This window comes from Aspergillus aculeatus (assembly GCF_001890905.1).
Source record: "Aspergillus aculeatus ATCC 16872 unplaced genomic scaffold ASPACscaffold_14, whole genome shotgun sequence".
NCBI lineage: Eukaryota > Fungi > Ascomycota > Eurotiomycetes > Eurotiales > Aspergillaceae > Aspergillus > Aspergillus aculeatus.
In genome coordinates, this window is record NW_017962989.1 from 711,511 (window position 1) to 734,499 (window position 22,989).

Consider the following 22,989-nt stretch of genomic DNA (forward strand, 5'->3'; position numbering starts at 1 on the left):
AAGCGGCGATGAAGCGATTGCGGGGGATGCCCGGGACCAGTCGCACTGGGAGTTCTTCCTCGTCGAAGCTCTCGGCATGGGCTCCGCGTGGCATGAGAAGCAGCGGCTGCTGCCGCTCTTCGTCCTCTTCTTGCGGCATGGCGGGGACCCCCCAGGTAGAGTTGGAGGTCCAACTCGACGACCAGGCCCACAAGCGGGCCAGTGCGCTGAAGGCCGCGCAGTCTGGTTTCGGCCTCATCACGGACACGGTTGGCTGTCACGACCCTCTTGCTCTTGTTCCTGTTGATGATGGCCTCCCCGGTCGTCTTCTTGATGATTGCCTCGGTGGGCCCCAAATCGTCCCTCCGATGGTTCGTTTGGTGGTTTTCCTGATGGTGCCCCTGATGGTCCCTCCGATAGTCTGTTTGGAGGATATCCCTGGGAAGGCGGCAATGTCTTCTTAAGTTCCCTGACATTGACAGTGGGAAGGGGCAAGAAGAAGGTCGAACTGGTGTACGATCTGGATGATCTTCCCGGGGCCCGCACAATGAAGCCGCTCCGAGATCGGATGGGAAATGTGTTTTCCCTCCGTGAGCTCATCACAGCTCTGTTCCCGGCCAAGGCGGCGGCCACCCTTCACAAGCTGGTCGATTCGCCTCTCGCCGCTATTCGCCCGCAGAGCGAGCGTTAAGGATGCGTGAGTTGGAAGCAGAGGTCCGAGCCTTGTTGTGTCTCGAGGCCATCGAGGATGCGTTTGGCAATTGAGGAGAGTTCGTTTGTTTAGGATTTAGGACAAATGGCGGGAGGGTGCCATGGGTTTAGGGCCTTGTTCCGGGCGAGGGAGTTTCATCTTCCTTTTTTTTTTCATCTTTTTTTCTTTCTTTTTTCTCATATCTCTCCTTTCTACCCTTCTTTCCTCCTTTCTTGTTTTCCTTCGGCTTCTTTTTTTTTCGGCGTCTTATCTTCATCTTTGCTCACATGCTCTCACCAGTTCCAATTACTAGCATTCACAAATCCTCTCTGGATATACTTGTACTATACGGCCCGTGAGGCATTATCTCAGCCCCAAGCTCTAATGCAACCACGGTGGAACCGGGCATTTACTTTATCTTCCACAGCCTTGTAAAATACTAGGTTGTATTATTCTCTGCATGTCTTTCTTCCTAAGTAGCGACACAGATGCCAAGCCAACTGACTCTGGGAAAGAAAAAGCGACCGGCTTCGCGAATGATCTGTTCTCGGGAGGAATGCATTGACGGGTAAATAGAGCTCGTTTTCTTCCCCTGGCCGAAAGTGATGCAAGATCCCAACTAGTACTGAGTTTGCCTTTGTCTGGGCAGCAATTAAGGTTAGGTAGGGGGCCCTGGTTACCGCGGGCCTTTCTCGCATGCCTTGCCCATGGCAGCAACCGGAAGAGCTGAACGCTGCGAGGATCAGGATCCACAAGATCTCGGTCCGAGATTTTATTGTCTGATGCAGAGAAGCAGAGAAGCAGAAAGGTAGGGGTGGCAGGGAGTGTATGGGTCATATTAATCTATATACAGGGAGAGGAGAAACAGTTCGAACAGGGAAGTGCAAGTCAACAAACGAATTCGAAATCAGCCATAATAAGCGCAAGCGGTCTAGCGGTACTGCCGTACTTACGTACCGCTGTTCGTGATGACTACCCTCCGGCGGACGATATGTCAACGCGGTCCATGGTGCCAGAGAGCCCTCGGACCTAGCCACAGCAAGTCAGCAGTTCACAGGACGTAGTCCCACACTTGACCTGGCACAGCTGGGACCCATCGCCCCGATAGCCAGCCGTTCCCATTGACGCGGCAGGCACGGAGTCCGTCGACCCCAGCTCGGGCTGCACGGTCACCGAGTGGACTCCATAGCTGTGGAAGCAATCGCTCATGGTCTTGGCGATCTGCACGAACTCGGACACGGTCTCTTTCGCGATCGCAACATGGACCGATGCCAAGGCCTTCTCTTGGTTCAGTCGCCAAACGTGCAGTTCGTGGACAGAGAGAACGCCCGGGATCTATGATCTCGCATTCGAACGATTAGCCGTCGAGTGATGATGATGCGAAAGAAGTTGTCCTGAACGGTACGCACCGTCTCGAGATCATGTCTGATGTCGTCAAGGTTGATCCCGCTGGGAACACTTTCAAGAAGGATTTTGCCCGAGCTTCGCACTAAGCAGGTTACAGCAGTTGGTGAGTTGAATTGAAACATCGGGTTTCTAAGGGGTTATGAGGAATATGAACCTAATGGTACGGATGTTGTGAGGATGACGATGGCGATAGCCATGCTAACAGCTGGGTCTGCGTAGTAGCGAGCCGGGCCCGTGGTAAGCCAGATTACCAAAGCCGAGATGATAACTCCGACATTGTTGGCGGCGTCACCCAGCACATGGACCAGGACCCCGAGCATGCCAAGGTCGTAGCCCTTTTTGGATAGTTGGAGATTGTTGTGACGATGGTTGTCGTGTAGGGCGAAAACCTGGGGGGTAGAAACCTAAGTAATGTGTCCACAGAATTATTGGAATGGGCTGTATTCTGACCTGCTCTGTGCCGCTTTCTGCATTCGTTCGGAGTTCCGTTCCTCCGAGGACTTCGCCGTGTGAATGATCGTGTTCTGGGAGACGGCAAGAAAGGACATGAGTTGAGGAGCGAGCAACACAAGTAGAAGGGCCAACACCAACCGTGAAGGAAGGAGGCACTAATGAGATTGAGACCGAGACCCACGCAGCCGATGATAAGCACCAGCTTGGGCTGTTCCACGACTGCAGTCTGGGTCAATGGATTGTGGAATGTCAGCATAGGGATATGTGCACTCACCTTGAATGGAGACAAAGCGCTCGATGGACTGGAGGAAGATACTGATCCCGAGTGCGAGAAGGAAGACGCCGTTGAAGAACGCACCGAGGAGCCGAGACCGCTGCCAGCCAAAGGATAGGTCCTGGGGTGAATCTGTCTTCGCTGAGATCTGGTTTTTGAGAGTACCGTTAGAGACGAAGTACTTCGAGTTTTGTGGGCAATGCCTGTCACCTTCAGAGCAGTGAATGCGACAATGAATCCGATCATATCATTCAACTAGAAGGTATATTAGCCTCCGAGCGTACCGTGAGGGCGAAAGAGGGGGCAAGGGCTGGCACATAATGGAAGGCGTCTGCAACGACGGCAAGAGAACGTGTGTAGAATCCAACTAAATGATCAATAGTCAGAATATGGTCGCCAGTTGGGGGGTTGTGTTGCATTTGCTACCAGAGATTTCTGCAATGAAGAAAGACAGGGAAATCAGTATCACCAGCTGCAAACGCCGGGACTGAGTCAAGTGTAACGCCATGGCTGAGTTCAAGTTTGGCCTATACTGGTCAGGTAGAGAGGGAGTGTGCTTTAGAAGATTAGAAGTCAGGCCGCACAATCCAATATCTTTCTAGCTTGACTAGCGTAAACTTGCTCCTCGTATTTGGGAGCTTCTGAGTGGCGAGGAGCATAAATCCGGGGCTGTTGTGACTGCTGCTCAGTAATTGGCGGATTCGGGTGGAAACCTTCGCAAGTAGCGGGCGCTGGCCCCTCTTCTACATCATCTACTTAGACATCACGGCCACACAATTTACCTAATCTGGTTGTAAAATCCCATGAGTTTGAGGGGAACTCGTCGCTCTTCTTCGTGTCATGAGAGGTAGCAGGAAACAATTAGTTTTTCACTCAGACCTGCCCCGGATATCTTCTTGCTCGCGTAAGTTATTGTTTCGGTTTCTCATGTCTTCATCATCTGTGTTCGGAATAGACTTGTAGCAAAGAAGGCCAGATTATGCTTCAACTGAAGTCTTTGATATGGAAAGAATGAAGGTAGGAATGCAGTGTGGAGTGTTTTGTTCCTAGCACTTGAGTTTGTAGTATTACAAGCAATAATGCTCCTCACCGAACTACTGGAGGCCTACTTTATCCAAACAACAGAAACTACACAGATGATTGAAACCAGCTAGGTCGCATGTCAACAGTCTACAAGTGATGTGAAGGCGAGTGTTGGCAATCACCATTCCAGGATAAGTAACTTCCTTCTCCCAAACGCCGTGATGAGTGCGGCTTATATAAGCCTATTATCTTGTTAGGGAAATATGGAAGAGGGGCAAACAATTCTCCGGGACGTTGGGCCAAGGCTTGACTTTTTGGCAGCAGAACAGGTGTGATACTATGTAGTACCACCATTTGCACGTCGTGAGGGTACACAATGTCTATACAAACAGAGATAGAGGTTCAGATAGAGTTAAATAAGCATCCTCCACGACACTTTAAGCCTCGTAGGGCTGCGGAGCCAATAAACGTACGTCCATTGGTCGAAGTTTGAGCAGGTTTGCCCACAAGGTCCTCGCCGACGGGGTCTCACCCCCAAGGTCCTCAAAGATCGCAAAGTCACCGCCTTCGCTGCCATTGCTTTTGGATATGCGCGATCATACATGCGATCATACAATCTGGACCTCTACCTAGAGCTATAACTTACATAAAGTGATTTCAATTTATTGCACTTCAAACTTTCCTAACACCATATCGAAGGACAGTCTTTCCTGGGAGACCCACGGTCTTTGCTATCAGGTTCTGGCTATTTAGGCATGCAGGGCATAACCCCGTTATACAGTAGAAGTTACATCATCTGCCTACTGAATAAGTGCTTGAATTGAGGAAATTCCCTGTTACTTAAAATTGGTTGTGATAATTTCCTAAGTCACCAAGGCACGCAATTAGGGCGAATTGTTTAAGCTACACTACCAGGACAGGTAGCCCTTAGAGCATCCAGCACTCCACACAGCTGTTCACTCGTTCCCCGGTACCCAGAACTTTTAACAATAGGGCACAGTACTTACTTACGTCGCAATCATGACATGTCCAGTACTTCTGGAATAACTAATTCAGATAACTAACTCAACAGACTAGTTACCAGGGATCTTCAAGTACGTGCTGTATGAAGTTTATCGGGTTGCCTACATTAGCATGGGGTGCGAAATAAGTTTCGGAAGCTTTCTGACATTGTCTTCAACGTGCAGTTCTATCATCAACAGAAAGATCTTTCAAACAAAATAACTTGAAAACACATAATCAATGACCGTATATGAAAAGCCCGCAAACTGGAGACGAGCGTGCACAATAGGAGTTCTGATACTTTCAGCTGCGTTCTGGATTATCAGATAGAAAGATGATCTTATGTGTCAGTCAACAAAGCTTCAATCTCACAGTATGCATTACCCAAGTAACATCTAAAGAGTTATGACGGGAGACCTTTCTCGAAGGATGGCGACGTACCCTCCACTATCTAGCATGATTCTGGGCCTCTCGAGGATATCATTCACTAGAAGATTTGCAGGCCACCCACTCTTTTTCTTAAGATGAGATCACATCTTGTGCAAATCTCTTCCCCTAACGATGTCCACCTCCATCTCTTCTTTTACCATCTTCACACACCCTTCTTCCCTCCTTCCTTCATCTTGTCAGGCATCAGCCCGCCCGTCATCCTCGATTCCACCTGCTATCCCCTCAGCTATCCTCTCAACGGGGACTTGTCAAGTAAGCCAGGGCCTAGCAATATCATCACCATAAGAAACAACCGCCTGACGAGGTTAAGCCCCCACCATATCTATAGCCAAGCAACAAGGCCTGACAACCCCATCTCCTCCAACTCACAGAACCGACCCTCCAACCGTCCCCCACGCAACAATCCTTCCATCCGAAGGCAGCCAGCTCAACATTTAGTTCCAGCCCTTCCCCTTCCAAGCCCCCATAACCAACACATACCCATCCCACCACCGCAAAAATGCAGCGGCAGCGCACAAACATCCGCGCCCTCCAGCGCACCCTCATGCAGCAGACCCAACGCATCCAAGCCCTCGAACAAGCCCTCCACCACCAAACCCAAGCCACCCACCAAGCCCTCACAATCCTCACCCAGCACACCAACCACCTCCAGACCCTAGACGACCCGCTTCAGCCACTCCTAACACGAATCCAAGTCCTGGACGGTCTGGCCGACGACGCCGGAGGCCGTGACGCAGCGGAAGCAGGAGGCTACGGAGGCAGCATCGAGCTCGACCTGTGGCTCATCGCCACCCGACAGATCGAGGACCCGCACCGCGCCCGCCGCTGGGGTCGCAGGTTCCACCACCTCTACGGCTACCGGTATCAGAATGTGTGTAGGCGGATGCCGCTGGACGCGCGCGTGGCGGAGGTCTTTGATGTCCATGCGGACTTGATGGTTCTGCCTGGGCTGCCGGTGCGGGGGAGGATGGCGTTGCTGGATCGGTGTAGGGCGTTTTTGGGGGAGTGGGTGGGTCGGAGAGGATGGAAGCGTATGAGGGGACTGTTGGGCGGTTTGGGGAGCTCCGGGAGACTGCAGTGGCTGACTGACGGGGGTTCTTGGGGACTTAGTTGGTTCGTGGGAGCTTGGTTGTCTTTGACTGCTGGTGTGTACAGCTCAGTGCTGTGGAGATGCACCTGCTGGGGAGGGGGCTTGTGGTTTTTCCTTATCTGTGGCGGGCGTCCTGTTTTCAGTTCACTGCAGTATGTTAGTTAGGTCATATTGGTTAACAGAGAGAGTAATCTTCACTGAGATCATACTAGTTGCTTCATGATGTCTGTGCTATGCTCCCCTTTCTGACCTCCAAATGGGCTTCCAGCTCCCTCTCTACACGATCTATTTCCAACCCCGCTTTCCACAGGTCACCTCGTGAGATTCGGTGGAAGAACCCCCTTACTCAAGGCCTCGCCTGGTTGAGTCGGTGTTCAAAGCTTAAAGGAGTCCCGGTGTGAAATCATTTCCTTCATTTTCCTCATTCTTCAGATATTCAGACAAGTTGGAATAATGTACTGCAGAAAACTAAACCCTACACAAACAACACCTCGTCCACTTCATCCTCCCCTGTCCCACTATTTTCTCCCGCCGTGCTCCAGCTGTACCAGAACTCGTAGCTCATCAGCGTGTGGTCGGCGTACATGAGCATTAACCGGTACCGTCGAGAGGGGTTCCATCCTCGCCAGCTTTCTTCGGGGTAGTAAGCGCGAGTAGCAAGGGCGTGGCATTCGGGAAGGGTGAAGGGGGTGCTGGACGATGATCTGGGTGGTCGTTGAGTAGTCGTGGAGGAGGTAGGTGAGACTGAGGCCTGGGGTATTGTGGAAGTAGAGGTTGACGTGGGATCTTCATACGCAGTGGGGGCGGACGCGGTAGAATGATGTGAATCGTGCCCGTGAACAGCAGACCATTTTCTCCTCAGTTGGCGATGGTGAGAAGGTCTCGGGCGGAGTGTGGAATTGCGTTTGGGAGGCTGTGATGTGCTACTCGATCGTCTCTCCGTGACCAAAGCAGGATCCGGCTGCTCATGAGGGCTCATGCTGAGGTTTGAATGCTTATATCGAAACGTGAGGTCGTTGTTCCTCACGTCACGTGGAATATAAGGCACGTCCGGAGGCATCTCGAATCCCTGCACCGGACCAACGGTCATGCCCAAGAGAGGAATCAGAGGACGGTCGCCATACTTCTCCTGATGCTCAAAGGGGACAATCCAATCGACGCGGAAGGATTGTCCTGTCGCCTCGGACTCGGTGAGAGCTATGATGGCCGCACGCCCCTTTTGAGACGCCGCGACGACGATTCCGTGCTCGGGAATATACTTGACCATGTTAAAGCGATCGCAGGACCGGATGGAGACAATGGGGTGTGTGAAGGGTTGCCGTAGAGGTTCGCCGCACACGACCTTCGCGTGAGTGGCGAAGGGGTGGGGGATTAGGCGAATGTCGGTTTGGGAAAAATGGAGGATTGGGAAATTGGAGCTCATGGGCGCTGCGCAAGTGTTAGCGACTGCATCTTGGTTGGGGACTAGAGCAGGGTCAGATGTACGGTCAAAGACTTGGTATCGGGCTGCCATCGCAGACGCTTCGTCTGACTGGGCATCATCCAGACCAGTGTAATACCGCTCGCCGTGCCAGTCATCTTCGGATTCGGAGTAGTCTTCCATGTCATCGTCACTATATTCGGCTCCGGGAGCATCACCGCCAAGTGCTTCGAGAAGCGCGAATTGGAGAAATTCCGGCGTTGTCAACGGGGCCTGACCGGGAGGGAAAGGCGTGCCGTCATTCTGTTGATCTTGGGTGTCAGGGGGTCCCGTACTCATCTCCATGTCAGATAAGCTGTCCTGGCTCAGATTGTCCTCAAAGACAGAGCCGTCTACAGCGCGGTAGCTGGACGCATCAGCCGAGTCTAAAGTTCGAATAGCTGCAGACGGAACATTCAGTCGTCGGAGCTCTGCAATCGAGTCTTCGCTTTGATTCCAACGTGGGGTCCCTTGTGAGCTATCTGTGATGAGATTCTGGTAGGCATCATGAGATCTGTTGATACGACAGTCTGGTCCGAAGATATCGGGCAGCAGCGGTTGTTCCGGTTCAATTTTGGGCGCCGGCGGAAAATAATTATATATCTGAGAAGCCTTTGGGATTTTGCTATTCATTCGTGTCAAGTCGTATACTGCTTGGCCATTTTTGACGCGCCGTTGAGGGGGGCCGCCGCATGCTTCTTCCGGTGACTTCAGCAAATGAAAGCTTCGAGGGTCCAAAGCGAGTACCGCCCAGCCACGCTCTCTGTGTCATCCATTTAGTCAGAGAGAGCCCTAATGAAGCATGTAGATCATTTACCTACTCTAAATGCAATGATTCCGGAAATGACTTGAACGAGACGTCGTTGAAGTGGTAGACGTTGAAGGGACCGAGACTTTCCCAGATTTTCCACACGAGAAGCTTGTTGTCGATATCCGTGCTGACCATCCACATCCCATTGGGGTCGAGATCACAGTTCAAGAAGCCAACCGAAGGGATATTGGCAAAATGGCCGGCGTAAGTCAACCGGATATTCCGCGTTCGATGTTTGTGCGGCATCAAGTGCCGTAGCTGGGCCAACTGCTCCCCGCTTCTGATTTGCAGCCAGGTTTGACCGTAGTCGGCAAGATCCTCCTCTTCCTCCGGATCGCACTCAGACTCGCTACTCTTGTCCGAGGTAGAATCTACCAGAGCGAAGGCGAAAACCGTGACCTGGCCTGTGTTCGCGGTCACGGCGATGAGACGGGCGAACTTATGAATGGCCAAGCCCCAGGCGCTGGCTTCAACAAATTCGGCGAAGAACGGGTCGACCTGCGAACCATCGAGGGGCCGACTCTCGTTGCCCTCTTCTGCTCGCTTCAGCGCCGAGTACACAGCCTCAACCCGATAGCCGCAGACGTTGCCCGAGTCAGTGACAAGTAGCAACACCTCCTCACGGCCCAAGTCGTCGACGAGGATGTTGTTGATGGCATGAGGAGATGACGGTAGGATATAGCCCTCAGCATTGGGCTCTCGCATGACTGGGGTGATAATCATCTCAGGCTTGTTACCGAGCGTCTGATAAGACCCTGCGGGTTGCCAGACGTAGATTTGATGGTTGTAGGCGACAAAGAGCAGATTGCGACGCTGCGACAGCGCAATCTTTCCACGGGTGTTAGTGATCCAATAGACTTTGAAATAAGATTGATCATTTACCAGATTGTTTCTCCATGTCGCTGTTTGTGGGGGATAGATATCATTCGCACTTCAAACCAGTTCAGTCTCAGCTCAGTCATACCATGATGGTGGGATCTGGAAGTCAGATACGTACGAAGAATACTGGAAAGTGGGTCAGCAGTCAGATCGACAACAACTGAACGAAAAAAATAAGAAAAAACCAGCGACACTAGGTAGGAGACTAGGAATAACCACATACTCTATCTGTTCCTTTCTCAACATTCAGGGGTCTAAGCTGCAGACCTTCGCGTGAACGGGCTTTGAGGGGTTTGTTGCCAACATCGCTACTGAACGCCATTCTGGTGAGAAAACTCACAGATTGTGGTGACACTTGAGACCGCTGAAAGCAGACACTAAGTAAGCGTCAAAGCGAGTCTCCGGGTGTGCCACCATTCGCGTGGCAGGTCAGGTCGAGAGCGGCTGAAGGGATCGGGGCAAGCTGATTGTGATAAGTGCGGGCAGAGACTGTCAATAGCAAAAGAAGCCGAGGGGTATTTTGGATGAGTCCCCAGTGACATCACACGGAGGAGAGATGCTTTGCACTCTTGCGACTCCGTGTAATGAGGTTTGAGCATACTCGGAGGGAGAGGGGGATCTGCAAGACACAAAAGGCAAAGGAAGTAGAAGAACTGGGCCTCTCTTTTTGAGCCGACTAGATGGATACATGCATCGCTTGAGCTAAAGTGGTTTTCGCATTTTGGCAATTCTCATGTTACCAGTCCAATCCATTATATGAGGTCAGCCAACCCGATCCGATGATTCGCCGCCTCGGGCTGAGCGCGTGCACGGGCCACCCAGCGATCTCCCGCCGCTTTTCCCTGCCCGCAACTCATTCCCTCATACGTACTGGACAGCTAACCACCTCTCTCATCAGGAGGCAAGAGTTCTCTACTGCAACCAATATACCGCCAGAATGGATCTGGTCGCAGGTGTTCGCAAGGAAGGCAGCCGGTGAGTTCTCTTACACTACCCTTAGCACTCTCTGCACCCGACCCTCGTGTCCGAACATGACCGCAGAACATAGCACTGACAGCTCCATCCTCCTAGCGGCGGCCGCGGCGACTTCAAATGGTCCGATGTTAAGGACTCCTCGCATCGCGAAAACTACCTGGGACACTCTCTCATGGCCCCAGTCGGTCGCTGGCAACAGGGCAAGGATTTGACATGGTATGCTAAAGGCGACGCGGACGATGAGGATCAAGCAAGGAAGGACCGCGAGGAGAAACAACGGGTCAAAGAGGCTGAGGAAGAGGCGATGGCGCGAGCTTTGGGACTGCCTATCCCCGCCAAGGCGTCGGAGAATGCCAACTTGACCCCACTCGGTGGCCCGTCCGAAGCTGCGGATAAGGAAGGGGGTGACGAGGCTGGCAAGGGACTCGGTTACGGTTCATCTCGAGGGGATGCTGAACCGCGCTCCAGTCGGAGACGGAGAGGCGGACATAGCCGGAGTCCTGACAGAGAGCGGAGGCGGGATCGAGCATCGGATAGGGAGAGGAATACGGACAGAGACCGGGAGCGTAGGCACCGCAGACATCGTGACGAGGATGACCGTCATCCTCGCAGTCACCGACACAGGTCGCGATCCAGGTCGCGGGATCGCGATCATAGAAGAAGAAGACGATCGCGCTCGCGCTCGCGCTCGCGAAGTAAAGAGAGGACTCGCGACGATTACAGGAAACGTCGAGACGATCGTCATCGCGCAGACCCAAGAGACAGGGATTTCTCTGACCGTCGCCGCCATTGAGCATGCAGTCTACTCGCATACCAGGAGTCAGGAGTTTTGGAATAAGTAAAACTGTACAGTTGTTTGGAAAGCTTGCTATCTTATTGTATATCACATCAAGATATCCTCATCGGTCTACGTCTACAATTCATCGTGGCCTGTTGCTCCATTGGCGGGCAGATCGGGCATGGACATGATCTTCACAACCATGCTTGTCCAGCCGGTGAAGTGCTGTGTCCGCTGCCCTTGTCCGGTCTCAGGGTTGTACTGCTCCCAAGCAAAGCCAGTTGCCTTCCACTGTCTGAACACATTCTCAACCAAATTCTTCCGCAGATTGGAATACAACTCGCGGGCTTGCTCGCTGTGGGGACCGGGTTTGATTGCAACATCCTACGCGAGAACGATTAGCTTCGTGTGTCAGTCCAATCGGGCGATATTGACTTACGTAAAGGTTCTTGACCACAAGGTAATTGATGTTGACCCAGATGGGACTTCTCCAATAATTCTCGTCGGTGCCATAGAACTCATCCTTCTTGCTCAAACTACGGATGCCATAATCGCTCCAGAGTTCTTCCGGGTTCCCAATCAGATCCAAAACGGCCTTCAGGTGAGGGCTGTCAGTGCCCAGCATTCCGGTCAAGAAGGGGAAGATCGAGATATAGCCCTTGTGGCACACATGAACGCTCTCCTCGTATTCATCAATGGTGGCATCGCAGTACGTCTGCGCGTCATCGTCCCAGTGCAGATCGTCAATGTTCCGCGAGATAGCGATCTCGTAGTTCTTGAACTGTTCGGCATCCTCTTCATTTCCAAGTGCCTCGGCGATACGACGAATGGCACGGGTCATCATACCCATCCAGCTGATCAAATCGACATGCAGCTCGCCGGGGTGAGGAGGCTGAGGTCGAGGGTAGTCATCCAAACCCGAGGTCAAAATGTGCTGAACAGACCTTCCTCGCCAGCGGTATGCTTCCTTGGTTGAGAATGCTTCTCGGTCATAGGACTTAATGTCTCCAAATTGAGTCTTCCTGTACCAGAAGTAGTGCTTCTTGAGCAGGGGGTAGATCGAGCGCATATAAGCGTCGCCCAGCTCTGGAGTCTCAACGAAAGCCGAGTTGAGGCCCTCGGTGATTTCATAGTCAGACGGCCGGTTGACAGAAGCATTCTTCTTAGCATCGAGCTTATCGACGAAAGCCTCCAGAATGACGAAGAGAGTCGGAGGGTTGGCATAATGAGGATACTGGATGGTGAACTCGGGTGGGACTTTGCTGCGAGCTTCCGAGCCGAGAATCTGCTCCCGAGCAATCCAGCCATCCTCATCCATGAGGTTGAACCAACTTTTGACGATTTCGAGTCTACACGACGTTAGCGATAATGGTCTGGAATCTCGAGCCGAGGCAATCGAGATTTGTGAAAACCTACGCTAGATCCATGTCCCAATCAACAACAGGGATCAAGTGGAAACCCTCGTCCCAAAGGAAACCTCTAGGGAAGAAAGGGCGGGAAGGAACGCAAGTAAAGAGGGTCTTGGGTCCTTCGAGAACAGGACGAGCCCGACTTCTGGCTTCTGCAGTCTCTTCCCAGAATCCCTCATTCTCCTCATCATACTCAGGCGCCTCCGATCGATCAACAATATCTGTACCATGGAAGTAACCAATGCCACCGACAAGGTTAGACAACATTGACTTGGAGAACTGTAGATATTCCGCCGTGTCAAACGGAGCTTGCGGAGGATGGATCTTCTCGAATCTATCAGAGAAGGCGAGGGATGCTGTGTTAATCTGCTCAGTCAAGATGTCCGCTAGTGTGAGCCATTAGTTGATAGTCATTAGAGCTTCTGGGTTTGTTTTTTTCTCACATGTCAACGGTAGCGGTGACGATCCGGACGAGAAGAGAATATCGAACTGGCTTAATTTAGCCACTAAGTACCATAAGAATTATTCTGTAGTGTACCTACCTCAAAAGCACCCTTGAAGACCTTCTGCACGAGATGAATATTTCCATCGCCGGGTTCGTTCTTGATCGTGAAGATTTGAGAAGCAGGGGGGGGGTTCTCCTGGCCGTGCTTCTCAATAGCAGCATCAACCTCTTCCTTCATCTTGGAGAACAAAACCACTACCACAATGTCAGTACCCGTTCTCTAAAGCGCGAAAGCTTTTCCACCAATGGAGAATGTCTACCTTTCGTCTGCCACAATTGTTCCGGGTTCAAAGCCAAGCTAGACACCAGTGTACGGTCCAGGGGCTTCTCATCATAAGATGGGTGGTCATTTTCAGGGTGACCATTGCTTGCGGGACCAGCAGTGACATCAACCGAGAAAGCACCAAGGTCCGAGGTATATCCCGTAAGCTTCACGTCGCCTTCGAAGCCGCGGGAGTCCTCGGATTCAGTGGTCACGCCCAGGTCTCCGAGTCCCTCCAGCCCAGTGTAGAAAACAACGGTCGTCGACTGATCGGGGGAGCCATTCTCGCGGGGAACACCCTTCACACGAGCAGCCCAGCTGCCTCCATGCTGTCCACCGGGGACCTTGATGAAGTCGATCGTCATGTCGAGAGCATTGCCTTCGTCGTGGATTGTCTGGCGGCCACCCTTTCGAATGTCATACTCGTCCCAGCCGTATCCGGCCATCCCCTCGTTCTGTTCGCATGTGTGCCTAAAGTCTTTGGATAAGTCAGTATATGTGCACCCCAATCGCCCTTCTCACTGCGAAACTTACTCTGCTGTGCCGTGGCATAGTTGTCCACATTGGCCCACATCAACCCGGCGAAGAAGCTGTTGGGAATTCGAGGGCGGACCCCGAAGTACAGGTTCGGCTTGTAGGGACCCCATAGTAGAGATTGGTTGTTGGCCCTTGCAACCTCGTTGGTCAGGACGGATAGATCATCTGCTGGAGCTTGGTCGGAGAGCACCGTAGCGGCATTGAGTAACGGCGCTAGCAGCAATGGAAGTTTAGAGAGATGCATTTTCCAGAGAAAGCATCAAATGAGAAATTGCAAGTCTCGCGGATAGAGATTGGTCATGGGAAGAAGCCTAATTCGATAAAGCTTCCCCCTTAAAGAGTGAGTAGTGGTGGTGGTACGCAACGTGAAATAACTATCTGTCAACTAATCCGCAGGAGCATCGGCCGCTCTTCCGCTCCGCAACTTACGTGGCCCAAGCTCCGCAGTGCCGCGGCCGCTGGGCCACGGTACTGTACCTCTGCAGCCTGGGCAACAGACATACATATAGAAGAAGGCAAATAAGGCCGTATTTACTCTATTTGGCTTCTATGTATCGATACTCCCTTCAAAAGTATTCTCTTGGGTCAAGCGCTCTAATGCGTGCGCTTTTAGCCTGCCCATCGAAGACGAACTCGCTGATGAGTTGACCGGTGCCAGGCGCATTCTGGATACCCCAGCAGGTGTGACCAGCGGCTAGATACAATCCCTTCGTGCCCGTATGGCCGATCATGGGGCCCCCACGAGCAGCAGCCACATTTGGTAAGTAGCAAGCCTGTCGCGCGCAGATCTCTCCATTGCGAAGGCGATCAGATATACTACCGACCTGGTTGATGATCTCTTGGCATCGCACCTCGTCAACCTCGACCTCGGCGGACGTCGGAGGCAGGGGAACAGTTTGATCACCCTCACCACAGGCGTAGACAGTGGCGTCCGGACGAGCGTAGATCTCCGGACTTGCCACATCTGGACGAGAGGGCTTGGTTGGATCGAAGTTGGCCGGGAGCGCAATGTTGGTGAACAGGGTGTATGCGCTGACCGGTTGTTGGGGACGGATCACAACACTGTGGGCACGAGTCGCCGTGATGGGTGCTTCCGGCAGAACGGTCCTCGTCCAAGGACCAGCAGCAACAATAACATCAGTTGCAGAGATAGTCTGCGATTCCCCGGTCTTCTTATCAGTATAGGTCACCGACTGGACAGCGTCCTCGGAGTAGTTGATGCCAGTAACCGATCCCAGGGTAATCTTTGCGCCACTTTCCTCGGCTAATTTGGCAATTGAAGTGGTAAAAAGGTAAGGATGGACTTGAGCTGTCTCCCCAGGATCGCTCATGCTCTCATAGCCTCTCACAAGCTCAGGCTCAATCCAATCCAAGTCTTTCGGCACTCGAGCAGACTTCAGCTTCTCCAAGGCAGCGGCGCTTCGTTTCTGCAGCGACACGGACTCTTCTGATTTACCCCCGCTTTGCTCTTTCTTCTCAGGCAGTCGTCGACCGTCAATGATCAGCTGCCCACAGTTGACTTCACGATACCCCCATCGGTCCTTGCCATTATGCTCCTTGGCCAATTCGGCGTGCAACTTGTAACTCAGCGGCACGATGCTGCTCGGATATGCCCATAAAGCCAGAAGACCACCAGCTTTTCCCGACGCTCCTCCTGCGATCTCGGTTGCTTCAATGAGAGTCACTGAGTGGCGAGATGGGTCAAAGGACGGATGGCGTGTCAAGTAGTAAGCTGAGCAGCATCCGATGATACCACCGCCTGAAAAGAAGCTGTTAGCATAAAGTCGTATCAGTCGTGCGGGGTAGATCTACTGAACCATGAACATACCCACAATGACAATCTCACGGCGCTCGCTGCTGGTGGACATTCTGCGATACGGCGCAAATCTAGAGCCTATAATCCTTAGTGAAGCCACGATTGGCGATTTTGTCGCAGGAATATGTCCGTGGTTTAGGGGAAAGAACCAGAAGAGGGGGTGGAGAGGGCTTCTTAGCAGCACCTACGTCACTCCGGTCATGTGTTCCCGAGCGCTTACTGGGCGCCGATAAGAGGCTTGAATTACTTGATTATCAATTAAACCTGTCTATAAAGTGCAGGCAGATTTGAGTCAGTTGATATTCATTCGCCTGTTTTTTGAGTTCGAAAAAAGCAAAGGCCACCCGTAATCTTACTCCAGCAATGCATGTTGCGACAAATCCCTGGGGAACAAAAACAATGATATCACCCAATAATAAAAACAATGACAAGAAGATAGAAAAAGATGTGAGTGAGAAGATGGCTTGTAGGTAACATCAGGTAAAAAAATATTTGTGAGGGAAGGAAATCTGCGATGGAATCACTGCCTCGACGGACTAAGCGGTCTGTTGAATCCTCCTATGCGGTTCATGTACTGTCTGTACTCCGTCTTCTTCTCCTTCCGAATGCCATACACATTGTTTCCGGGAACCTTGGTGTTTTTCGTGCTCCGGAATCTTGTAAAGCCCATGTTCCGGCGCATCATCTCTTCAAAATCGTCATCGTCGGCGGCATCGTCGATATCCATTTCGGTGTCGTCCCGAGGCCGGCCATGTCGCGATTTTGTATCCGCGACACCGTTCGGCTGTGCTCGAGGGTCTCTGCGATCAGGATTACGGTCGGCTCTGGGGCCTCTCGGGGGTGGCGTCCTGGATCTGTCTCTGTTGCCATTCCGGGCAGGGGATCGGGACCGATATCTGTCTCCTTTGGATGGATAGCCTGTAGCACCAGATTAGACACGTTACCGGCTGAGTAGGGTTCAGCGAGCCACATACCTCGTCTATCATGATATCTGTCCCTGCTGATACTTCTCTCCCTCGTACCTCGCCCGTCACGGTCTCGGTCCCTTCGATCACGATCCCGACGATCGCCTGACCTACTCCTATCGCGCCGCCTGTCTCTCCGGTCTCTCGAGCGAGAGCGGTATCTTCGATCATCTCTGGGTCCATCGCGCCTGCCTTGTTCCTTTCCATGCTCCCGCCGCGGGCTTCGGGTGTAGTCTAACTCTGGCTCGGGCGAGCGTGTTCTCCTGTCATCTTGATCCCACATTGTAGAGCTATCGGGTCTCCGTGCACGTTTCGCTGAAGACTCCGCCATTTTCCCAGTCTGTAAGTTTTGGTCTCGTAGTATGTATGCGCTGAAAGGCGGGTAGGCTATGTTGTGAAGTCGATGCGTGAGGTTTTGTTCCCGCGGCGAATGATAACGGGTAGGGGGGGGGGAGACTGAGGAAAATGTGTCTATGGCAAAACTTGGAAGCAGGTCAAATCATGGCAGCCGTCATTCTAGTGGGATTATTCAATTGCACGAAGGTGAGCTGACTGGCAGCATGTAGGAGAGTGTCCGAGAAATTGTGTCCAGTGACTGACTCCAAGACCAAAGCTGAAAGCGTGAAGTTGTTACGGTCGCCGGTTGGCACCATTCACGCGGCTAGCTCAATACCGCGGAAGCTTGGAGGCAACTTCGACTTTCGAAATCATTGTCAACTAATATCTACTAGCCTTTGACACGTTGATCATCTCTTGCGATCTTGCTTATCTGTAGCCTCATGCTGTAGTAAGACGGTCTAGACTGCATAGCATACTATTCAAACGAAGCAAAGAAAAAAATGAAACAATGTACCCGTGCGCCGTCCCATAGCTGATATCAAATGAACAAGCCAGTGAACTCGTCGAAGATTCATTCGCAGCAACTCTTGATGCATGTTATTTATTCTATAGGATACTTGCCAGATGAGTTGGTGTTCAGGTTTTGATTTTTGGTGTATACTGCTTTCCAATTCAGCAGCAGGAGCAATGTCATATATATAGTAGAATCATGGGTAACAAATATATATATGTCAAGCCGTTGAGCTGAATTGCACCGAACGGCCTGGAAAGCCCACAGAGTGTCGACCAATGTAAGACTTTCTTGAGATGGAGATTTCCTGCACATAAGTAAAGCTGTTTCTTGCATTCTGGTGAGATGAGCAGACAAATCCAGCCCTCTGGTCAGAAGTTGTCTGTGGTGGTAGGAGAGTAAGAAAATGAGAATATGCGAGATGAAGAGAACGATAAACTGCGATTGTAAGGTCTTCAAGGTTTGTGCTAGCTCTCAGCTGCCTTAGACCATGACACAACATATGAAGAAGGTGAAGGCCAGGCTACCACCTCTTTTGCTGGGTGGGACTGTTTTCTAGTTCAGATGGGGGTGACGGGTGCTGTAGGAAGCTGATACCGATCATGCTGGCGAGAAGTTCGATTCAAGGAGACCGATGCAATTGCTCGATGCATGACTGATATGATTCGATCATAAGGGTATCAATTCCATGTCGACATGTATAGATCTTGAAAAGGAAAAGAAGCCCGGTGGATCCGACTACATCGGAAGCAGGCGCTGAGCTTAAAGCCGGCAAGCTTGCTGATTGGAACTTTTTGGGGAGGCCGAACCCCTCCAGAGGTTAAGCTCCCCGCCGGCGTTCATTATTGCATGCAAAAACCGACCCCGCAATCTTCGCATTTTCTTCGATGTCTGTTGCTCCCCAAGGCCGAATCCAGCAGAATGGCTCCCACCAACACCTCCCACAGACAAACTCATAACCTACTCTTGATATCGAAACTTCTCAGTCTCAGAGATACAACATCGCCACTTGCGCTAGTATTGGACTCTCTAGAGCAGCCCGCAACACCATTGATCAAGGAATATATCCGACGCGCAAAGGTGATTTGAACCCTTTCTACATAGATTCGGCGAGACATGACTCTCCCTGGCGAGCTTTGCGCCTCTTTTCACACCCAACTGTTCACTCTGTCTTGCATCCCGCCGTGTGAGAAGGCGACTAACGCTCTTCAAAGTTATCCAAAGTTCATATCACGTTTGTCGCATTCGAGACGCTGAAACCGCTCGAGGGTGTCGATGCCTTCGTTGCCGCTCGAAAGAAGAGCCCCCTAGAGATCATCAAGGCTGTCAATGCAGCCTACCCAAATGTTTCGACCAGCGGTCCCTCTCGCAGTACGTATATGCGACCTCCATCCTGGCAACACGGTTCAATCGCAACACGACTAACACCAAAGCTAGGGCGCCTGATTCTGATCGATGCCATTAACCCGCTCCTGCATGCAAGGAGAGCCGACGCACATTTCAACGTATCGTCGTTCCTGAGCTCATTCCTCATGCCACAGGCGCCCCCCACGGCCTCTAAAGTCGAAGCCTCGCTCGTGGTCACCTTTCACCAAGACGTCCCCAGCCCGCCGCTCCCGTCGCCTTACACCCCGTCGCCCCTGTCCATGTTGACCTACCTCGCCACCACGATCATCCGCCTGCACTCATTCTCTCACATTCTGGCTCAGAAGGCGGCTCGCGATAGGAGTCTGGTGCCGCCGGTTTTCGGTCTGGATGAAGAGCTGGATGGCGTGCTTCTGGGCAGATTGGATAAGCCGATCGGCAACGAATCCGCCCAGGGCGTTGTGCTGGAGTTGGAGCACCGGAGAAAGAGTGGCCGCGGTGTTCTGGAATGGTACATCCTGCCGCCGGCTTCGCGCTATCCCCCGCAGTATGCGAAGGAGATCGTGACGCTGCTGGATGACCACCCATTGTATCGCCCGCCAGAGGAGCCGAATTTTGGCGCGGGAGAAGAGGAACCCGAATCGACTTTTGAGCTCCGTCTAACAGATCGACAGAGGAGGGACCGGGAGGGTGTCGTGCTGCCGTACTTTGATGCGCAGCAAGGCGATGGCCCAGGCGAAGGGGGTCGGATCTTGTACGACATGGGAGAGGAAGACGACTTTGACGAAGAGGAGGATGAGATTTGAGATAGACACACCGGCCATAAAGTCTGTTTCACGGAGCTGATAAGCTGTTTAGATGCTGGGTCGAATGATCCCACGCTTTCTCTGGCCCGCAGAATATGACTACCTTAACGACTTATGATTATATAGAGGGACTCGAAATTCCATCACACATGCGTCACACGTGCCTCACACATACACACACCCGCTGCGGACAATAAAATCAGGAATTGTATCAATTCAGAAATTCTCTCGAGTTCTGAGCCAAGGACGATGGTGTCCTGCATCCACCGAAGACATTAACTATGCATACATTCATATTAGTGGGTATACAAATTTGTGGCTACCAAGCGCAGATATTAGAAGAAGCGCCACCAGATCATGAAAAGGAGAATGAAGCCGACGCCTGCGAATGGGCCGTACTATGGGAAACGGTTAGCGGCACTCTCTATGTATGTGTCATGGGACCACGGTTGTACTCACCTGCTTGACAAGCAGCTCCCAGTTGATGCGGACAGCCGCTTTCCTGTACTTCTTGCTGTCTTCCCGAAGACGGCCGGACAACTCTCCCATGCGTTCCAAGCTATCACCACGGTAGAGTAGATCCTCGATGTTCTTGGTCATCACTTTTGTCACATCCCGGAGTTCGTCATTCAACCGGTCTAGGTTCGCCGACGCACGACTGTCCTGGTAAAGCTTCTTGGTCCGCTGAATGAAGGTATCAAACTCCACAAAGGCGTACGGCCGCAGGGTGGGGGACTGGTACTGTGTCGGCGAGTAAGTGGTGGTGAATTCGGTCGCAAGGTCGGCGAGATAGGTGAAGGCAAGCTTGCGGGGGTAGGAGCGATCGCATATGCAGAGGAAGCAAATATCGTCTTGGATGATATAGCTAGATAACGAGCGGGGGTGAGCATAAGTCGGGTCTCAAATCGTTCACTATATCCTTACTGTAGACTAAACTGGCCTGATTCAATGCTCGCCTGCGGCTCTGAATTGCGGTTCAAGCGACGGAAGATCATCTTGGCCTGAGACTTGATCTCTGACAATTCCACCTCTGACTGTGCAAGAAAAGAAAGCGCTCTGTGTTAGTGACGATCTCATTGTGTTTCACATTCACTTGCAATTCACTTGCAAGCGCTCCGCCGACTGACTGACCTGTTCATCATCCACCGACGCTGCCAACATCAAGCCTGTCTCCAAATATTAGCGCAAGCTGCGGACACACCCCCTCTCCCCGTAACAGCAGGACTAGCAATCCAAGCATACCATCGATTCTGGCGATTTGAGTTGACCTGACCATCTTGACCGTGAGATAATCAAAGTTGGTTTCTTCAGGAAAACAAGCTAAAGTGCTGCGTCGGTGACAGTATTGTTCAACACCAGCTACCGCCGTTGTTCTACTCCGACTTATCTGGCCCGGCCAGGCCGCGGAACAATGGCCCCCAAGCGCAAGGCGGTCGACGCCGGCAATTCGGAGTGTCAGCGAGTGACGAGGTACGACCGACCACCAGTCCGTCCGTCCGCTAGGTTGATTATCTGTCATGCGCGCGCGCGCCTGAAGGTTGCAATTCGGTCAATCGACTGATTCTGTGGGAAGGGGAAAGGTCACTATTTTTATTGGCAATTCTGAATTAGAAGTGATGTTCCAGGAGCCGAACAAATCGATCTTCGAAGGCGGAGGAACAGCGCAATCCGGGCGAACCTAATAATAGCAGCAGCTGTGCGATGTCATCGACAAACGCCAGACCGAAGCGGAATCCGAGGCGGGCAGCCGCGAACAAACAATGGAGTGAGGAGCACCTGATGACTAGCCCGAAGTCGCGGCTGGTTGGCCTGGATTTGGTGGTATGTGTCTCAGGTTGACAGTCCCCCTCGAGGAGGTTACTTGGTAGTTTGATTGGTGGATGGGGAGACTAATGATTGCGATCTATGTTCTAGAAACTGCTTCGCCATCCTGAAGCCTGGACATGTCTGGAAGAGAGTGAAAAGGAGGAGATTCTCAAACTCCTTCCCGACAGCGCGCACCCGAACCCTTACCCTCAAGCTGGCGACCCAGACGCAAAGATCCCCCCACCACCGGAGTCCTTTCTCCGCTACTCGAATAACTGGCGCGACGGCATCCGCCAATTTCAGCTAGATCTCCAGCACGGTCGCTACCATCCGGAATGGCAGCGCCAGGCGGAGAAAGCCGTCGAAGAGAGGGCGGCTGGGAAGTTTGATCGGTTCAAGGAGGAGGAGTTCGAGGAGTTCTGGGGCCAGAAACAGAAAGTGGACTGGCGGCTAGTGGCCGGACAGAGCTCCCAGGTCAAACTGAAGATGCTCACAGATCACTCCGTGATCTGTGAAGGCGATATCTTGAAGTATTCCCGGGTTTTCTCCACAGGCAAACAGAAGGTCCTTGTGGAGAAGGAAGCTAGGGTATGTGAAGCCTCCCGGTGCCTCTCCTTGGTCGCATAGAGGGAGTCCGGGTTGCTAACCCCTCGCCAGATAGTGAAGATTGAGGGCGCAGACTTGACCGTCGCCGTCCCGCCGGGGCGGCGTGTCTTCCTTTCCTCTGCGCCGGGTTCTGCGATAGGTTCGACGAGCTCAACAAATGCAGAGAACTCAAAGGTTGACACAGAAACCACCGAAGCAAATGGACGACAGGGGGCCGGTGAGACCAACACAGAATCGGAGCCGAAAGCAGAAAGGACTGAGGCTATCTCTCATCATAAACGCACGTCAGATTCTGAGCTCCCTGACAGCAAGAGGCAGCGCTTGGAGTCTCCGAACAACAATGCAACTGACAACCTGGATTTGAGAAACATGGAAGATCAAACACCTACGGAAAGTTCACTTTCTGAGGGCAAACCTCAGTGTTCGGAGTCTCAAACCAGCACTGTAAATGGTAATCTAGACCCGACAGACATGGGAATCCAGGCATCTACAGATCAGCCGCTTTCCAAACCAGATTCCTACCAGAATAGCCCAAATCCAACCGCGGCACTGCCTACAGACCACGCCCAAGACGCCAAGGAGATAATAGTCTCCAACATCCAGGGACTCAGTGCATTGGCCTCGAAAATCATAGAAATAGATGGGCGGATCAAGAAGGTGCCAAATGGTAATGCTTGGAAGGAGTTCCGAGCTCACAGAAACAACCAGGACATAGGGAGCTTGTGGGAAGTCAGACAAGCCTGGTTTGTGCGCGAGAACAAGAAGGGAACATCAACATAATTGATGTAGGT

The 22,989-nt window shown here is 52.2% G+C and overlaps 10 protein-coding genes across 10 annotated transcripts; 4 read left to right on the forward strand and 6 right to left on the reverse strand.

Moving 5' to 3' along the window:
* Positions 1-8: 8 nt before the first annotated feature.
* Positions 9-670, forward strand: ASPACDRAFT_46116 (uncharacterized protein; the record flags this gene model as incomplete). Its single annotated transcript, XM_020201742.1, has 2 exons — positions 9-402; positions 462-670. 2 exons carry the CDS (start codon positions 9-11, stop codon positions 668-670), a joined length of 603 nt encoding a protein of 200 aa, XP_020053602.1.
* A 787-nt stretch (positions 671-1,457) lies between these two features.
* Positions 1,458-3,355, reverse strand: ASPACDRAFT_124133 (cation diffusion facilitator family transporter). The gene is made up of 9 exons (XM_020196714.1): positions 3,231-3,355; positions 3,122-3,171; positions 3,015-3,059; positions 2,805-2,952; positions 2,669-2,749; positions 2,528-2,601; positions 2,232-2,466; positions 2,080-2,159; positions 1,458-2,005 (listed from the first exon to the last, which is right to left on the reverse strand). Exons 1-9 carry the CDS (start codon positions 3,310-3,312, stop codon positions 1,700-1,702), a joined length of 1,101 nt encoding a protein of 366 aa, XP_020053603.1. The 5' UTR covers positions 3,313-3,355; the 3' UTR covers positions 1,458-1,699.
* Positions 3,356-6,482: 3,127 nt separating this feature from the next.
* ASPACDRAFT_124138 (uncharacterized protein) lies at positions 6,483-10,249 on the reverse strand. Its single transcript, XM_020196715.1, has 7 exons — positions 9,742-10,249; positions 9,637-9,644; positions 9,522-9,570; positions 8,650-9,467; positions 7,855-8,591; positions 6,579-7,797; positions 6,483-6,516 (listed from the first exon to the last, which is right to left on the reverse strand). The coding sequence occupies exons 1-6, from the start codon at positions 9,838-9,840 to the stop codon at positions 6,845-6,847; spliced, it is 2,664 nt and encodes an 887-aa protein (XP_020053604.1). The 5' UTR covers positions 9,841-10,249; the 3' UTR covers positions 6,483-6,516; positions 6,579-6,844.
* Positions 10,250-10,435: 186 nt separating this feature from the next.
* Positions 10,436-11,763, forward strand: ASPACDRAFT_1890486 (MMtag domain-containing protein). Its single transcript, XM_020198582.1, has 2 exons — positions 10,436-10,493; positions 10,590-11,763. The coding sequence occupies exons 1-2, from the start codon at positions 10,456-10,458 to the stop codon at positions 11,284-11,286; spliced, it is 735 nt and encodes a 244-aa protein (XP_020053605.1). The 5' UTR covers positions 10,436-10,455; the 3' UTR covers positions 11,287-11,763.
* cwh41 (mannosyl-oligosaccharide glucosidase) lies at positions 11,407-14,228 on the reverse strand (the record flags this gene model as incomplete). The annotated part of the gene is made up of 7 exons (XM_020203838.1): positions 11,407-11,655; positions 11,711-12,620; positions 12,688-13,066; positions 13,124-13,169; positions 13,223-13,380; positions 13,446-13,925; positions 13,982-14,228. 7 exons carry the CDS (start codon positions 14,226-14,228, stop codon positions 11,407-11,409), a joined length of 2,469 nt encoding a protein of 822 aa, XP_020053606.1.
* Positions 14,229-14,550: 322 nt separating this feature from the next.
* On the reverse strand, positions 14,551-15,852 carry ASPACDRAFT_46122 (NAD(P)/FAD-dependent oxidoreductase; the record flags this gene model as incomplete). Its single annotated transcript, XM_020201743.1, has 2 exons — positions 14,551-15,743; positions 15,813-15,852. The coding sequence occupies 2 exons, from the start codon at positions 15,850-15,852 to the stop codon at positions 14,551-14,553; spliced, it is 1,233 nt and encodes a 410-aa protein (XP_020053607.1).
* Positions 15,853-16,033: 181 nt separating this feature from the next.
* Positions 16,034-17,387, reverse strand: ASPACDRAFT_124145 (SNUT3/LISCH7 family protein). The gene is made up of 2 exons (XM_020196716.1): positions 16,775-17,387; positions 16,034-16,718 (listed from the first exon to the last, which is right to left on the reverse strand). Exons 1-2 carry the CDS (start codon positions 17,094-17,096, stop codon positions 16,321-16,323), a joined length of 720 nt encoding a protein of 239 aa, XP_020053608.1. The 5' UTR covers positions 17,097-17,387; the 3' UTR covers positions 16,034-16,320.
* A 1,149-nt stretch (positions 17,388-18,536) lies between these two features.
* On the forward strand, positions 18,537-19,868 carry ASPACDRAFT_1905015 (Elongator subunit IKI1; the record flags this gene model as incomplete). The annotated part of the gene is made up of 3 exons (XM_020198815.1): positions 18,537-18,695; positions 18,830-18,986; positions 19,053-19,868. 3 exons carry the CDS (start codon positions 18,537-18,539, stop codon positions 19,784-19,786), a joined length of 1,050 nt encoding a protein of 349 aa, XP_020053609.1. The 3' UTR covers positions 19,787-19,868.
* Positions 19,869-20,121: 253 nt separating this feature from the next.
* On the reverse strand, positions 20,122-21,062 carry ASPACDRAFT_32744 (SNAP receptor SEC22; the record flags this gene model as incomplete). The annotated part of the gene is made up of 5 exons (XM_020199901.1): positions 20,122-20,184; positions 20,246-20,651; positions 20,711-20,820; positions 20,918-20,952; positions 21,029-21,062. The coding sequence occupies 5 exons, from the start codon at positions 21,060-21,062 to the stop codon at positions 20,122-20,124; spliced, it is 648 nt and encodes a 215-aa protein (XP_020053610.1).
* A 272-nt stretch (positions 21,063-21,334) lies between these two features.
* Positions 21,335-22,978, forward strand: ASPACDRAFT_1873521 (uncharacterized protein; the record flags this gene model as incomplete). The annotated part of the gene is made up of 3 exons (XM_020198016.1): positions 21,335-21,607; positions 21,701-22,180; positions 22,250-22,978. Exons 1-3 carry the CDS (start codon positions 21,488-21,490, stop codon positions 22,976-22,978), a joined length of 1,329 nt encoding a protein of 442 aa, XP_020053611.1. The 5' UTR covers positions 21,335-21,487.
* Between the last annotated feature and the right edge of the window lie 11 nt (positions 22,979-22,989).

What these genes read in the sequence shown, in the direction of transcription:
- ASPACDRAFT_124133 (XM_020196714.1), bottom strand. Translation starts at nt 3,312, where the DNA reads ATGGCGTTACACTTGACTCAGTCCCGGCGTTTGCAGCTGGTGATACTG. An exon ending in TAGTGCCTCCTTCCTTCACG is followed by an intron (nt 2,602 to 2,668) that starts GTTGGTGTTGGC and finishes GCCGTCTCCCAG; the next exon opens with AACACGATCATTCACACGGC. An exon ending in CACAACATCCGTACCATTAG is followed by an intron (nt 2,160 to 2,231) that starts GTTCATATTCCT and finishes TAACCTGCTTAG; the next exon opens with TGCGAAGCTCGGGCAAAATC.
- ASPACDRAFT_1890486 (XM_020198582.1), top strand. Translation starts at nt 10,456, where the DNA reads ATGGATCTGGTCGCAGGTGTTCGCAAGGAAGGCAGCCG. An exon ending in GTTCGCAAGGAAGGCAGCCG is followed by an intron (nt 10,494 to 10,589) that starts GTGAGTTCTCTT and finishes CCATCCTCCTAG; the next exon opens with CGGCGGCCGCGGCGACTTCA.
- ASPACDRAFT_124138 (XM_020196715.1), bottom strand. Translation starts at nt 9,840, where the DNA reads ATGGCGTTCAGTAGCGATGTTGGCAACAAACCCCTCAAAGCCCGTTCA. An exon ending in CGACATGGAGAAACAATCTG is followed by an intron (nt 9,468 to 9,521) that starts GTAAATGATCAA and finishes ACCCGTGGAAAG; the next exon opens with ATTGCGCTGTCGCAGCGTCG. An exon ending in CCGATACCAAGTCTTTGACC is followed by an intron (nt 7,798 to 7,854) that starts GTACATCTGACC and finishes ACACTTGCGCAG; the next exon opens with CGCCCATGAGCTCCAATTTC.
- ASPACDRAFT_124145 (XM_020196716.1), bottom strand. Translation starts at nt 17,096, where the DNA reads ATGGCGGAGTCTTCAGCGAAACGTGCACGGAGACCCGATAGCTCTACA. An exon ending in CAGATATCATGATAGACGAG is followed by an intron (nt 16,719 to 16,774) that starts GTATGTGGCTCG and finishes CTGGTGCTACAG; the next exon opens with GCTATCCATCCAAAGGAGAC.